Source organism: Acanthochromis polyacanthus, chromosome 5, assembly GCF_021347895.1.
Source record: "Acanthochromis polyacanthus isolate Apoly-LR-REF ecotype Palm Island chromosome 5, KAUST_Apoly_ChrSc, whole genome shotgun sequence".
NCBI lineage: Eukaryota > Metazoa > Chordata > Actinopteri > Pomacentridae > Acanthochromis > Acanthochromis polyacanthus.
Window position 1 is genome coordinate 21100007 of NC_067117.1, and position 16081 is coordinate 21116087.

Consider the following 16081-nt stretch of genomic DNA (forward strand, 5'->3'; position numbering starts at 1 on the left):
TCAGTTTCTCACTTCGTCACTGACTTCTTGTGACTATTAAGGACTTCGAATACAAACAGCAGTGCAATCACAAAGCACAGGAGAATATACACAAATAAATACATATATGCATTTATAATATCTAAGCAATTAAAAGCAAACCCCTTCCTTCTTCCACACAAAACTCCATCTTGCACTTCCCTTATTTCAATCTGTAACTAAAATCAAACTAATTAACCACGCCCGATGGGTACGTTGGCGGGGTTACTGCATTCGGTGCGGTATCTGGCTGGGTAAGTATGTATGTATGTGGCTATGTCCAGTCTGATATCTCTGCAACTGCTGAAGTCAAGATAATCAAATTTGGCACTGAAGATCAGTCTAAGGTCCCCTGCTCAGTTGTGGAGTTACAGGTCAGCAGATCAAGTAGGGAGGGAGATACGTACGATGATCAAAATTGATACATATTGCATCAGTTGTATAGGGAGGACAGGGTTTTCGCCAGCAGAGGGCGTGGTTCTGCCCTCTACTGAGGGCTCATCTAGTTTCTTAAAGGAAATTAGTTTCTCTTTCTGCCTGAGTGTTCAATTAGAAGATTTTTACCACTCATGTCCATATGCACACATGAGGAAAGCTCACCTCAAAATTGCAAATTTTGGTTCGATTTTCATACAAAACAACTAAAAAAATGACAAAGTGTGCATCAGTGAGGTTTAGAGATGCTGGTACGTGGATTCAGTTGCTTTTACACAGATTTTCAGGCTTTATGCTAACGCTAGCTACGCAGTACTCTTGACAAGTAATTCTTAGGTTTTGGAATCGCATCTAAATCTGTTGGTTCAAGTGGTTCTAACATTTCATGTTAAATAAACTATCGAGCTCACTTTGACAAGCAATATTTAGAAATTTGTTTCACTTTTTGTACTTCATCCGTGACAACAGACACAATAAGCCGAGCAGGAATAAAATATATGGCAAATATTCAAAAATACAGTAGTTAAAAACAATACAGCAAGCACAGTGGCTAGAAATGCCGCAGTGATAACCAAATTGCTGGTGTCTTATTTCAATCTTAACCATGAAGGAGAACACAAACATTTGTAGGAAATGATTATCCCTTACTCTCTGTAAATGAAAGTCAAGCACATCTCTCATCTTCTCTCTATGTCCTTGTTAAAGAAGTTAAACTAGCAAACTAGCTGCCTATTAGTCTTAATGAGAAAAGGTTTAATGGGCCCTTACCAGTGTCTGCACCATGTGGGGTCTCTGCAGTCTGAGGCTCTTCACTGTCTGGAAGACATCCAGGATGCCTTCTGCCTTCACCCTCTCCAGAACTGTACTCAACGCACAGAAAGTCCCCGTCCGGCCAGCACCAGCACTGTGAACACACACACAGGCAAAAATGTAGCCTTCAATACGCACACTGCTGCCAGCACGTTTAGAAATAAATACAAACAAGAGGCTTTGTTGTGCTGTACTTTTCACAGAAGAAGCAACACTTCTGTGAACAAAATGTCACAAGGAAGAAGGCACCAAGTGTTCTGAGTGATCTGTTTTCAGTGCCTTTATAGCTACAATAATTTCCCAGACACACACAAGTATACATAATTGCCAGGAGCATTTACATGTGCAACAGTAATATAAAAAATCCATTTAATTATCATAATGTCGCTGCATTTGTTTCTTTAGATGTCATTATAGTGGTACATGCAAGATGAAAAAGCTATGAGTGTTACCTGCAGTGCACAGTGATGGGGTGGTTGCCAGACTGCTGCTGTTGTTTCTGCACTGCAGCGATAATGTTGATCATGCCTTTACCGTCAGTGGGGATGCCCACCTCTGGCCAGCCATGGAAATGGAACTGACGCACCGCTCGAGCCTTGTTCTCCTGGAAACATAGATGATAGGAAGGAAAAGGAATTATTATCAGCCAATCTTACCTGTGAAAATCACAATTTTCGTTATTCGAGCGTTTGTATGTGGACTGCGTGCTTGTTTCATTGAGTCTTTTCTTACCCTGTTGTTGGTGACCAAGAGGTCACGCACCGTGTAGCTTTCACTCTCCTCCTCCCTTTTTATCTCAATGGAGATGTCCCCAAAGACCACCACTCCATCACTGGGCCAGTACTGAGCACACTTTTCCTACAGGACACAAGAGGGACACAGTCAAACAACAACATGTTAGGAATCTGAATATATCCACAAAATCCACAATGTCAGTGACATCCTAAATCTACAGTCATTGTTTATTGTGTGTATGCAGTCTAAATATCCAGATGTCTGAACCGTTATGGTTATTGCAGAGAGAAACCAAATACAATTCATTAATGATTAATTACATGAGCAAAGGAAGAAACTGACACTGAATCCAACATGTTTACTGGAAATAGCTGGATTCAAAATTTCTAATCCTGGCTGTTGCAGATGATTTATTCCAGAAGTATATATTTACTCCTTGCTGTAGCAGTGAATCATCTGGACATGTTGATTTCTAATAATATACAACACATTTCATTAAAGCCATGAGATCCAGATCAGGTCATTTTGCTTCGATTATTAACATGTTATACAAGACTGGTGGCATCCAGTTAGCATTGACCCTAATATCAATATTCTATTTTAGCCAGTTATTGACCTGACATCTAATACTGGTGGCTGTAATTGCACACAGACCTGCCCTCTCTCCTCCAGCTCAGTGAGCATGACTATGGAGCAGCTTCTCCACTCCCAGATCATCCTCCAGAAGTCCTCGATGGTGTGCTGCAGGGGCCCCTGGCTCGCCATGTATGCGTCCTTCTGACGATAGCCCTGTGACCATATGGAGCGGAGGGGAGAAAGTGAGGTCCAGAGGGAGAAGACGAACGATTGAACAACACAAAATAAATGGAGAGAGGGGAAGAAAGGTAGACTTAAAACACTTGATCAATAGCTTGCATTAATGAAATGAAATGATCCACTCTAATCCAGGCACTTTAACACTCACATCAATGAAAGAGGCATTGACGTAGTCGGTGTTCTCCTCTCCTCGTTTGACTGGAATGATCACTCTGTTGAACTCATCTGTTAGAAGCAAGGAGAAGCATTTATCTTGACTGAAAAAAAGCTTCAAGTGTTAACATAGGGACTATCTGCCATTTTATTACGTGCATCACAGCATTCATCACGGCAATTACACCGACTAAACCCACACCTACACCTGCATCACTCACATGGAATGATCTGCAGGACTCTGTTCTTCTTCATGTTGACAGGAAGGTTGCCTGTTCTCATCTTGTCATTCTGAATCTTGATGGATGTCAGTTTCTAGAAATAATGAGATCACAATACAAACTTTGCTCTTTTGTGGTTCAAATTTGTCAGAGAATCCTAGAACAACATGTTTTAATTTGAATTGAATTTGAATGGATAGATGCTTAAGCATGACAATAGAGGGGGATCACAGAGAAAAACATCCCTTTGGAAGACTAAGAAACACGCAAACAGACCTTGAATTCAGCCTCCAGACCACTGCAGCCAGCTCCAGGTGAGGGGGCATACAGTTTGGCCAAGTGGGACTCCAGAGAGGTGACTTCCAGCTCCGTGTCTCCATAAAGGTAGTGCTCTAACAATGCTTGGAAGATGAAAACATACTGCATCTGTGGAAGAGAAAATCATGAATAAGTGACTCAGAATCACTCTCAGACAGAGATCCCTGATTCAATTCTATTTTATTTCTATAGCACCAACTCATAAGATATCATCTGAAGGCACTTCAGACAGTTCTGTGGTACATGTTTATACATGCTTTCATCGTTTCAACTCGAGACTTACATCAGTCTGGACCATCTGACTGCGCTGGGCTCTTATCCTGGTGACGAAGCCAAACACGTCCACCTTCCTCTCTGCGATCATCATGTCTAACATGGCATCGATCACAATAAAGGTACCTGTCCTCCCCACACCCGCACTGACAAACAGAAATGCCATCTTGTTAGTTGTGTGTGGCGTGCAGGCACACATGCAACAAAAAAAAAAAAAAAACGTGAGACAAAGAGAAGCGATCTCAGTCAACAACCACACACTCACCTGCAGTGAACAACAATGGGCCCAGCATACTGGGGGTTGCACGTCTTGACTTTCTTAAGGAACTTGAGCATGCCAATGGGGGTGAAGGGCACCCCGAAGTCTGGCCAGCTGGTAAAGTGGAACTGGGTGATGAGCCTTTGAGGCTTCTTCCCAGAGACGTCTCCTACCTGAGGGACAAACAATCCAGATCATAAAAGAAGGCACAGAGATGTTTGCGATGTGTAAATATACTGACAATCTGCACAGTACACATTAATGTCCTTTTATACGGCACAATAAGTATTAACCTTATGCTGAAATTAATTGTATAACCCTAAATACAACTACCTTGACCTGGTACACTCACTAATAAGGTGTTTGGGATACCTGTTGGATGCAGAACTTGCGGATAGTGTAGTCCACCAGAACCATTGTGTCCTCTACAGACACACGGATGTTCCCATATGTCCAACAGCCCTGGTCCGGCCAGTACTGAGCACATTTACACTAGAACAAACAAACAGAGTGATTTTAAGACCGAGGATCCTCATTAAACAGTGCGCAAAGCCTCCATCTGTTACGGGATTGGAAAAAAGGCAAGAATACACTTAGGTTATCTTACCTAACTTTGCTCTATCTTTGACAGAATGAGTTCAGTAAAAAAACAGACACACACAGTTTTAAAGCAAAGTCATGAGTAGAAATCATTCTTGCTCTGGCTATTGCATAAGACTTCACATTAGGGTAAAAAAAGCACACTCTTTAACGATCCTACTTGTGGAAGTGCATTTTATACAAACTGCATTATTTTGTCATTTAATACATTGAACAGATTAATTTAAAATCTTCAAAAACAGTACCTCAGCACTAAACATCATCATCATGCCTCTTACCTCTTTTCTCTCCTTCAGATTCGTCACCATGACGATGGTGGCTGTGTTTTGCTCCCAGATCATCCGCCAGAAGTCATTTACTGTTTCCTCCTTTGGTCCTGAGACATCATGATACAACAGTAATTAAGAAGATTAATAACCAAGTTTGTTTATTAAGTGTGTTAGTAAACAGTGACACAGTTAGTTTCTCCTCCAACTTTACCTTGAGCAGCAATAAACTTATTCTTCTCTTGGTACCCCTGCAGGAGTAAAGGGACAGATGAGATTATTAGGATGACACTGAATTAATGATTAATCAGTCATATTTGGAGCAGATCTATTTGTTATGTAGAACAGAGGTTGTGCATATACAAACATTTATAAAGGAGGCGTTAATAAAGTCAGAGTCGGGGACTCCCTCCAGAGACGACAGGTGCACCCTGGAGTGATCATCTGAGAGAGACAGCAGGAGACATATTGAGGAACACTTAGAACCACTAAACCACCAAATTATGAATTTGAAACCATCTTTTACTGAGGTTGAATATAATTGTGCAGGTAAATATTAAAGGGGAACTTCGTTTTTTTTTTCCAACCTGGGGTCTGTTTTCATGTCATTTCATACATGTGAGTGATGGAGAAATGAATTTTCAACATAGCTCCAGTATTTAGCCAGGCAGGCAGATTAGCAGCTCAGCTAGCAGCTCAGCTAGCGAAAAGTATGGGCAAGAGGCCCCCCCGCGTCAAAGTCCGCCCTAACGTGCTTTTTTCCCCACACTGACCAGCTTGGATAGTCTCAACAAGTGTCCCACAACATACTAGAGATGAGAAGTGAACAAAAACCTCCTTGCGCCAAAACCGGTGTTTTGGAGCGAGCGATTGCGCGATTTCGGAACGAGATTTGCTTTCTAGCGTCCAGAGCTTTGGATATAGACCACAACAAAGAGCGATCGCCAGGTAATGTGGAGGTTTTCGTTCACTTCTCATCTCTAGTATGTTGTGGGACACTCATTGAGACTATCCGAAGTGTGGGAAAAAAAGCACGTTAGGGTGGACTTTGACGCGGGGGGGCCTCTTGCCCATACTTTTCGCTAGCTGAGCTGCTAGCTGAGCTGCTAATCTGCCTGCCTGGCTAAATACTGGAGCTATGTTGAAAATTCATTTCTCCATCACTCACATGTATGGACTGACATATGAAAACAGACCCCAGGTTGAAAAAAAAAAGAAGTTCCCCTTTAATATTAAATAAAGATGAAATTAGTAGAATAAAATGCAGTTACACTGAGAGCTACTGACAATTTGCTCATGTCAGTCAGCAAGTCACAGTGTTAGTCATCCATCGTCACTTACATGGCAGGATGTTGACGTATCTGTTCTTTTCCTTATTCTCTTCCTTGGAAGCAGCATCACATGAAGCCTGGATGGGGCAGACTGGCAGTGCCTAAACAAAGAAAAAAATAATTTGTGTAAAGACACTTGCAATACAAAATTAATATTGTTACAATTAAAAAAAATTGTCAACTGTCAAAAGATCCCCTCCAGTGAAAAGTTCTTTACTTTATACAACATGCCCAGATGACATTTTAAAACAGAGATTCTGACAGGCATGGTTTCACATGTGACAAACCTGAGGAACCAATCCTGTCAGCAAGACTTTCCCCTTTCAAGGTGGGACTTTCTACGGAATCGGTCTCCACTGAAACAATGATGACTGAATTATTCCAAAATTACAACTTGCCATTATGTAGCATAAAGCAGTTTTACAGCGTTTGAGTCACAGGTGAGCTGGTGTGCTGTAGCTGCAGCGAGCAGGAAGGGGTGTGTGGGGAGTGAAGCTGCAACCAACAATTGTGTTTACTGTCAATCAAAATTTTTCTAACAATAAATTGATTAGTTATTTAGTCTTTTAAATGTCAGAAAATGGTTAAAAATATCAATCGTGGTTGTTTTGCACTCAAATAAAAGATAATAAGCTTACTGTCATACAGGGTCACATTTAAGAAGCTAGAAATCAGAGAACTCTAACTTTTAACCTTACAAAATTACTGAAACCAAAATATTTATTAGTAAAATAGTTACCATGTAATTCAGTAGTTTATAAGTCATCAGTGCATTGAATAATTTGCTTAAGTGGAGAGAGAAGGGGACTTCATAGATCTATAATTGCAGAGGAAGCAGTGTTGTAGAGTTACATCTAAGCCATTTTAAGAGATTATTTTCAGGGGGGAAAAACAGAAGGTAACTCTGACAGAGAGATTAGTTTTTAGCCGTTTAACCAATGGCTGGAGAGCGGGGCTACAATTTACTCTGATCACGTTCTTACATCTATCATTTTGAGTGTCAAAAGCAGTTATTTTAAGCTAATTAATTAACCACCTGGTCTTGAGCTTAGTTACTGGTGATTGACTATAGATCAGAATCACTCCAACCTGTGAGCCTTTTTGACGGTTTGCTTCCCTCCTAAAAACAAAAATGTAGATATATTTTTTTAATCAAATCACAACTTTTACAATTTCACATTTGTGGATGTTCGCCAAAATCTTTCCATATACTCCCTCCCAACCACCACCCCTTGATGTAGAACCACCCCTTGTTCTGAGTCACTAATTCAGGCTGCGGATGCAGGCCAAAGGTAAATCTTGCTCTCATTATGTTATCAGATCAGAGAGTGTTTGCGTCAGTGTGCCATACATTAAACTCCTCTCTGAAGAGCTTGTTGTCATCAGCCATGCGACGGTTCATTTCTTCCTCGAGTTTGTCGACGGGAAGAGGCGGATACTTCCTGTTTGTGCTGGGCGAGCGAGCCAATAGCGGCACGCTCTGGAGTTCTGTGCCAACGTGCAGGAAGGGAGGTGGCAGGAGCAGAAAGAGGGGGGAAGGAATGGGAAGGGTGACACAGGTACAGATAAAGAACATGGGATACAGGGTAAGAACATGAGACTGGAACTCTCTTACATCAAGTCACACTGACTTCAACCTTCACGGTCTTTTTTTAAAATGCCCAGCAGAGGGCAATGTGAGGCAACACTGTAGCATCGGCGCGAACTGCAGCTCTGTTGATTAGGTAATCACAGTGAACAAAAGCCTCCTGCCAACAGTCAACCAATGAAATGTTATCAGTTGGGGAAGCAAGATCAATCAAGGCTTATCAGAAAAAACTTGCGAGCAACAAGTTTGGTCAAGCTGGCTGTACATACGACTCAAAACAAATAAACTGAGCAACCAGGAAGAATGCTGTCATATCTTCTCTCTCCTGAGAAGAGTGCACACACAAACGCAATAATGCATGTTTTACCTGTATCATCTGATCTGCCGTTGGTCAGTCTGAAGGAGTTTGAATGGCTTCCTGCCTGCTTGTACTTCTTAAACCTGTCAATCAACAAAGATCAAAGTGCATATTAACACGCACAGAGATGCACAAACTGACTCACACAAACACGCACACACTGCTTTTGTCTGGCAGCAGAATGTCAATCAGTCATCGCCATGGTAACAGCAGCACCTCAGGCCCTCACCACAGGTTTCGGTGTCTGAACGACAGCAGCTGTATTTCACCAACCTGAGCATGTAGAGGATGATGATGATGAAGATGATGACCAGCAGGGAGGACAGGGCAACCATCACAGCTATGATTGGCATGTCATCAGACTGGTTGCCGTCTACAACAGAGGCAGACAGAAAAGACTGATTAAATGATGTACATGGTGTATTTGAGGAAAAAAAAAAAAAAAAAAATCAAAAGGTGTCTCAATACACAAGATAAATTAGTCTGATGGTTAAACCTGATGCTAAATTCCACTGACATTACCAAATTATGCTCACTTACACAATACCACAAAAGCTTTGGGTGCTGTCTGACATGTGGATTATCTATCTACATTTGAGACGTTTTGTCAAGAAATTATTTAACATTATAAAACATAATGTGCTGTTACGATACAAAATGTGAAAGATGGGTTTCGCCAACACGCCAACAAACTTAAATAAGATTTAATTGGCTAATGTGGTTTATTGTTACTGATGTGAAAAAAATTCAACGACCAGCATTCCAAACTCGAAACTGATTCACTCACTAAATCCACAATTACTCACCAAAATAGCTAGACAATTTGGGAAACACACTTATTTTGTTTTTTCGCAAGAGTTAGACGTGAACTACACTCATGACTGCACAGTAATATGAAGCAGCTGGTTAGCTTCACATTGCACAAGGACTGGAAACAGGGAGACAGCGCTAGCCTGGCATTGTTCAAAGATAAACTCAGTCAACGAGTACCTTCAAAGTCAAGCATCCTCACAAAAAACAGGATTAAACAGATTAGATATACTGTGTTAATAAGTGAGTTTCAGAGGGGCTGAAAGGTAGTTGAATTTACCTTTGGACAGAGACACTTAGCTGCCCCCCCCCCCCCCCCCCCCCCCCTGTTTCCAGGGGGGTACAAAAGTCATACATAATTTAAAAAAAAGATAGAAAATGTCAACGTCTTTCTTTAAATAAACTGATCGTTATTCCTAATATCAACTAATCAATTAAACTACACATTTCACAATGTATTAAATATGCTAATGCACTTTTCATTTACACTGAAACAAGACAAAGTTCCACACAGTGTAGGATTGTACAGTCACCTCAGCCTCTTTCAACACCAGCTTGTATCTTTCCTTTCCATTACGGGCACCCGTGTTAATATTTCATTGGCTTTAGGAATAAAAAGAAAACACAAATGGAGAGTTCAACAGGCTGTCCCTTTGAGTGAGCAGATAAATCACAGTTTAACTGAGAGGGTCAGCCCTTAGCTTTATAACCAGTTCTACCCAAGATGACAGCAGACACAGGGTGACAGCATAAAGCACTCAAACATTTAGGAAGCGTGCTGTGAATTCAGTATGAATTATTAAGAACAAAGTTTGAAACACTTTCACCATGTGGAAAAGGACTGTGGTCACACAGGTTTACCATTATAAGTCAGACATTACACAGGCCAGGTTATCTATCCTGTGCGATGCCTCCTGTAGATTACAATGGCTGACCAATTTGTATACATTTCCACCATGTGCATAAGTTACCGGTTGAAGGAGAACACGGTGGTCTTCCTGGTGACCTTTCACTCCTGCAGCTGAACAAAAGACATGAGATTGGCCTGAACAACAAGCGGAGTTCGGTGTACAAAAAAAACAGCTGCCATTTGTGTGCTGATGACCGGTCAGTAAGACACGTTAGGGCACAACAAAAGAGACTTTTCTAGAAAACTGCACTGTAGTGATGACAATGGAAAGACTAAATCAGCAGTTCCATGGATCGACTCAAAATTCAAGAAAGTTCTTAAAGCTGTAGACAAAATATGCAGCAAAGAATGCATCGTTTGACTTAGTGCTCGATATGCACTTTCTGGGTGAAGCTTTTTGGAACACTGCCCAGTTATATTGCATTTTCACACACAATTCCCAGGACTTTTCAGTGTTCTCCAGTGGACAATGTGTACATTGAACAGAGCAGGAGCACAACAGGCTGTGGGCATCATGTGGAACCGACACAGCCTTGACGGATCTAATGCCATTCAGAACTGCTCACAGCTCTCCACACGGACACCCGGAGGGAGACAATGGAGCAATTACATAACACCTACGAACCCAAAGTGATGATGTTACATAATAGACACGGACTATAGTGTGCTGCAGTCACATCTGTTGCATTTATGTTGACCAGGAGTTAATGCTAATAAATTAAAGCTTATATGAATGTTCTACAACTTTGCAATTTTGTACCTAAACATTTTAAGTTCTTGCAGTGTGACTCCAAACATACCTGCAGTTATTACACTTGATAATAAAAGCATCTCTCCATATCAATCAGAGACATTTGATACTGATTTGTGTATTTCTCTATAATCATGTAATGAATTATTAATGCAAAAGAAAAGGATGGGGGAGTCATGTTTCACTTAGAAGGATGTTACTAGGATGGTCAGTGCAGATACAAAGCAGCTAAAAAATGAAGATGAATAACAGTAAAAAATTCAAGCATTTTCCTCCAGTTTGAAGTGCTCGAGCCAATCTGATGTTAAGCATACACGTTTTTACTTAATAAAATTCATAGATAATGTGCATAGAGTCAATGACTATTACTGGATGACACTCTCTTAAAACAATGTCCATGTCTCTCCTAAACTCTTCCATCTCTAATGTATAACAGACCTCAACTCCAAATGGTTCAAATCCAAAAGATGGAAATCTGAATGTTGATACACAAAAATAAAGCTTCTGGGAGTGTCTGGGTCATCGAGTTTGGTGGTAATCTGATTCTTGTGGATGACTGGTCAAATGCAGGTATGTCACGTCAGGATATTTGCAGCACCGCTACAATGGAGTCTGAAAGCAGAAAAGTGTTCAACTATCTAAAATATTAAAGGTTGACTCTTGGCCAGAAAGCTCACTTGCTTTGCTCTTTATAGCTGTTGCTACAGCTTTGCCACATGAATAACACAGCTAAAAGGAACCACTTCAAAATAACCGTAAAAATCTGAAAAGTTATTCAAATTAAGGGTCACTTTCTCATCATTTCCAACTTTCTTGGACAGTAGTTTTCTCGTAGTGACTGGCTAAAGAGTACGAATGATTTCTTGGGTTGACTACAATTTGATAATTATTTCTTTAAACTGAGTTTACCACTTATACCTTTTAACATCCTGAGTCTTGAAACCTACCTGCGGGTTTGAAAGGCATATTGCCTTTACAAAATTGCCAATTTTACACCACTGATCAGCATTGAAAATTCTGAAAACAGACAACATCAACTAATGTTAAATTCTCCTTTAGTCCTTAATCTACTCCTCTGTGACATGCTGTTTGTTTGGGAAATCTAACCAAATCTAAGTTCAAATGTATGACAAGTCATTAAAATCGCTTTATTCTGTTTGTCCAATTTAAAAAATAAGCCGCAGGTCTGATCAAATTCTGTATCAAACAAAAGATTCACACTCCTCGGCGTAACTGAGAAGCCACAAGTGACTCAGCTGCAACCAGCAGACGTGACAAAAATTCAGGGACTTTTCATCTGAACTGGGAAGCCTGCAGACTGTGTTTACACAGAGGAGATAGGAGACAAGGATGAAAGTAAAAAATGAAAGTCATAAAATAACCACAGTTCATAGAGTCTCAAATTTTTCACTTAATGGTGACACCTTGGGCGCTTGGAAACGTCTTGTACAAACTAATTCCATTTTTTTCCCCTTTTTTTGTAAAAATAAAGAGATTCAACCTTTGTTTATACCCTTTTTTTATAATTCATACACAAAAGACATTTTGGAGTTCTCTACACTTGTGCTTTTCCATAGCCTAGCCGCGCTAGACAACCCACGGCAACGAATTTAATTCTCTGCCAAGGTGGGTCTAGTTAAAAAACGACAACAGTCGTTGAGCTCCATTAGCACCGACTCTGAATAATCTTTCTGTTAACATGTCTGTAATATACTTGAGCTTCACCCATTGACTGTATAAATAAGGCTTCACCGAACTACCGCATCCTCTGATTTCCGGCGCTCTAGGAACTACGTCAGCCTATTCGTTGCGTTGATTGGTTGTATACCTACCCAATTGCTGCAGAGTGATTTGAAAGACAACCTTTTAGCCCACCTCCCTCCCTGTCGAGAGTTCCTAGACCCTTGTGTCTTCAGACCTGGGTCTAGCGCGGCTAGGCTAGCTTTTCCATGTTTCCATAGAGGTTCAAGATTTGACGTTGCAATGAAAAATTTAACCAACAGTGATTAAAAATGTGACAGGAGCAAAAAAATATTCAGAAACTTCTTGTGGTTAAGCAGGCCACGTTCATACACTAAAATGCATCTGAGGCAACGCGATGACAATACAGACCTAACTGCACCCAAAACTAATTTAAGACACTTAAGGACCTTACTGTCATCATCCTAGTGTGTGCCCAGCAGGATAACCCTCTCTGACACTACTGTAGGCAGCTGGTCCACCAGTGATAAAGAACTTGAATTAGTTAAATGGTCAAAAAGCATGCACCTGAAAGAAAGTACACAGCGCCATGAAAAAAAAAACAGATGGCCAATTTTCTGTTTCTCAGCGATCTGCAGTTTTGCCACAGATAAATTCAAATCGAGAGAGAGAGAGAGAAAGCAAATTCAATCCGAAGTATCACATGAGATATTCACTATGTTTACAGAAGCCGCTATCTGAAAATACAGGGTCTGAACAGCGCCTAAGGATTTCCCACACTTCTCTAAACGGGTGAACACCTGCAGTAGCTGTGAGAATGTTAACTTCTTATATTCCACTGTAGGGCTTACGTGCAGAGAAAAAGATAGTTATAACTGCAGCTTTGCTAGTGGCTGATTTTGCATTCAAGATAAAAATGAGTTACATGCTCCGTAATCACAACTCAGCTCGTATTGTTACGTCACATCATTATGGCGTATTGAGGCTCTGTCCTCTGAGACAGATTTGTTCCTGCGTGACTGTTAAAGAGTGCTGGATAATGACAATGAGTTTGGACCAACTGGCACCCTCCAGTGCTGAAAAATAAAGCCATGCAGAAGTGCAAAAAATGCAGTTCTTTGAATGGTCACTTGAGGCTGGCTCCAAAGGCAAGTCAATCCCCACAGATCGCTATGTTAAAATGCCCAACTGTACAGCAGAAGGTAACATGTATACAGCCATGTTTCCAATATTCTCTAATAAATATTCAACACCAAAAATCCACCTGCAAGAAGTGAAGCTAACGAATTTACTGTTACATCTTAAAAACTGAACAGTAATAACAGTAGCCTACTGACATTATCAGCAGAACCCAACTCAAGCTACGATCTTCAGCTACATTTGTATGAAGAAGGTAGCTTTAGTCTTGGTAAATGGTGTTTGTAGAGCACTGCTACAAAAGCTATTGCAGTTCACAAACACTAATGGTAACTTTTCAGGATCTGAACAATTTCATGACATAATGCCAATATAAAGTTAGAGCATCTGATATTAGCACAGTTTGAATTCTTTGTACAAATGCAGGTGTTTGTTTCTTTGAGCTGCTCAAAAACAACATTTCCTTCTGGCTTTTGGGTATCCACTATTTGTCTCTGATCATCAGACTTTACATTAAAACATTAAATGTCTTCATACATGACTCGTGATGCTTCTTTTTTTTTTTCTTAATCACAAATTGCAGCAGACTTGTTGCTGCAGTTGCACTTGCAGCTATCATTCACATGTCATCGCTACTGACCAATATCTCCAGTACCTAGGGCATCAATTGTACTTCTGGTACTACAGAAAAACAAATACCATCAAATTTAAATAATTCTGGCATCAGCTTGGCACCAAAGCATCAGTTCTCATGACCTAATTAGGGCTTGGCAGACATTGTGTTTAGAGTTTGATATGGGACATAATTTTTTAGTCGAGCTTCAGTTCAAAATTTACTGTGTAACGGGTTTAAAATGTGATGAAGTGTTACAAAGAGACTGTATAAAAAGTGCTACTATCAGGGAGGATGGCAGAAATTTGTAAAAAACAAACAAACAAACAAAAGAAACTGTTGACAGAACATTTTAAGCCATAGCTCTGATGTGCTGTATAACAAATTTTCTAATTTTCAGCATTTACAATTTGCTAACTGTATTGTTTCAAAATGTAATTTTCAATCACTTATTATTCAGCTCCATCCCTGACGTCAGGTAGAAGTGCGCGCCAAATCTAACTGACATAGCTAACTTCACAAAGGAGGTTCACTTTTAGCTCTGCTGCTTATATTTTGGGTGCACAGATGGGGTGTTCACTCGACACTTTTGCCTTTCTTTAAACCTCATCTGTCATTTAAGGTAGCAGATGAGTGTCGAGATCTGCTTGTAAAAAGATTTCAGAGGAGATGGCTGGTGCAGAAAATAGAATTTTAGGTTAACAAAATAATAGCAAGATGAGCAATGTTAATGTTATGTCCAATAACAGCAGTGAGCTTCCTGATTTTGGTACAGCTACCTTTCACACTGATTTGCACTCAAAATCCAGCTCTTTGGGGCTCAAATCATTTTACCATATCCAGATATGATATGAAATGTTTATACTTATCAAACTTATTGGAGTTTAGGTTCAAATGTACTTGACTAAGGAAGACCACCAAGTGTTATGGCACCCTTAGTGAGTTCTCTTTGCTCCCAGATGTTAGCATTCACCTCTTGAGAACATTGTTATTACTACAGCTAGGGATGAGGGGAGAAACTACTGTGGATAAGAGTCTAGAATCTAGAACGATCTTAAAGCGTCCTCACACTAAAATCATCCTTGAAAGAAGCTTTTCATATTAGAGAAAATAGGACAAAGTGGTCTGCACATGCACCAACACTCACCATTTGGAGTGCTGTCTGATGTGAAATCCGGCATCGGTTCCATGGTGGTCTCTGTATCCACACCAAATGTCTCGTCAATATAAGTGTCCGGAGTTGGGGTTTCTGGAGCTGAGGCTGTAGTCCCATTATCTCCCTCCGCTGGGGTGGGAGGAGGTGGAGGCTCGGTGGTCGGTGGTGGCTGAGGGGCGTCGGTGGGAGCTGGAGGTGGGGGAGGAGGGACTGGCAGGACTCGCACGGTGGAATTGGGACCAGCGGGTTGTACGTCCTCATCTCCAGCTGCACTCGTGGTTGTGGTGGCAGCTGTTGCTGTCGTGGTTGTTGTTGTTGTCGTTGGCGGTATGACTGTGGGGGCAAGCATGGTGGGTGGGCCCTCAGGGGCTGGTGCAACTGTGAAGTTGAGGGAGGGCGCGACAGGAGGGTCTGTGGGTTTGGCAGTGATATTTGGAGGACCTTGTAAAGAAAAAGACAAGACAGAGAGAAAGTTTTGCAATGTTTCCGCTGTGCACCATTCAACCTAAGAGGGTGAAAATGTTTGAAGTGGTTCGTACTTGTGATGGGGACATGATCCTGGGCTGAGGCCCTGAGGGCTACACCAAGCAGCAGGAGCAGGGGACACACACCCATTCTGCCCTACATGGAGAACAGAACAGAAAACAACAAAAAGGACAGTCGGGTATTAGTCAAAAGCAACCACTAAAACAAACAACAACAAAAGACAGTAAACCCAGTTGTTTTTAAAGAACCGGAGATTTATTTGTTGTATAATCCACTGTGTACTTTTTAAAATCCCTAATCCTAATCCAACATGCTCATCTTTGAGAGGAAGTATGC

General features: G+C 40.9%; 1 protein-coding gene across 1 annotated transcript in view; it reads right to left on the reverse strand.

Annotated features, from left to right (window-relative positions):
* ptpra (protein tyrosine phosphatase receptor type A) overlaps window positions 1–16081 on the reverse strand; it is a 34306-nt gene that overhangs the window by 3834 nt on the left and 14391 nt on the right. The window contains exons 3-21 of the mRNA XM_022219766.2: window positions 15799–15880; window positions 15251–15700; window positions 8455–8554; window positions 8191–8264; window positions 7587–7723; window positions 6246–6336; window positions 5272–5348; window positions 5119–5155; window positions 4917–5014; window positions 4411–4530; window positions 4045–4211; window positions 3790–3925; window positions 3465–3614; window positions 3189–3282; window positions 2963–3039; window positions 2653–2787; window positions 1996–2121; window positions 1716–1867; window positions 1222–1357 (exon numbers count right to left, since the gene is read on the reverse strand). Coding sequence (XP_022075458.1) covers window positions 1222–1357; window positions 1716–1867; window positions 1996–2121; window positions 2653–2787; window positions 2963–3039; window positions 3189–3282; window positions 3465–3614; window positions 3790–3925; window positions 4045–4211; window positions 4411–4530; window positions 4917–5014; window positions 5119–5155; window positions 5272–5348; window positions 6246–6336; window positions 7587–7723; window positions 8191–8264; window positions 8455–8554; window positions 15251–15700; window positions 15799–15880 — 2439 coding nt within the window. The remainder of the gene's footprint in view (window positions 1–1221; window positions 1358–1715; window positions 1868–1995; window positions 2122–2652; window positions 2788–2962; window positions 3040–3188; window positions 3283–3464; window positions 3615–3789; window positions 3926–4044; window positions 4212–4410; window positions 4531–4916; window positions 5015–5118; window positions 5156–5271; window positions 5349–6245; window positions 6337–7586; window positions 7724–8190; window positions 8265–8454; window positions 8555–15250; window positions 15701–15798; window positions 15881–16081) is intronic.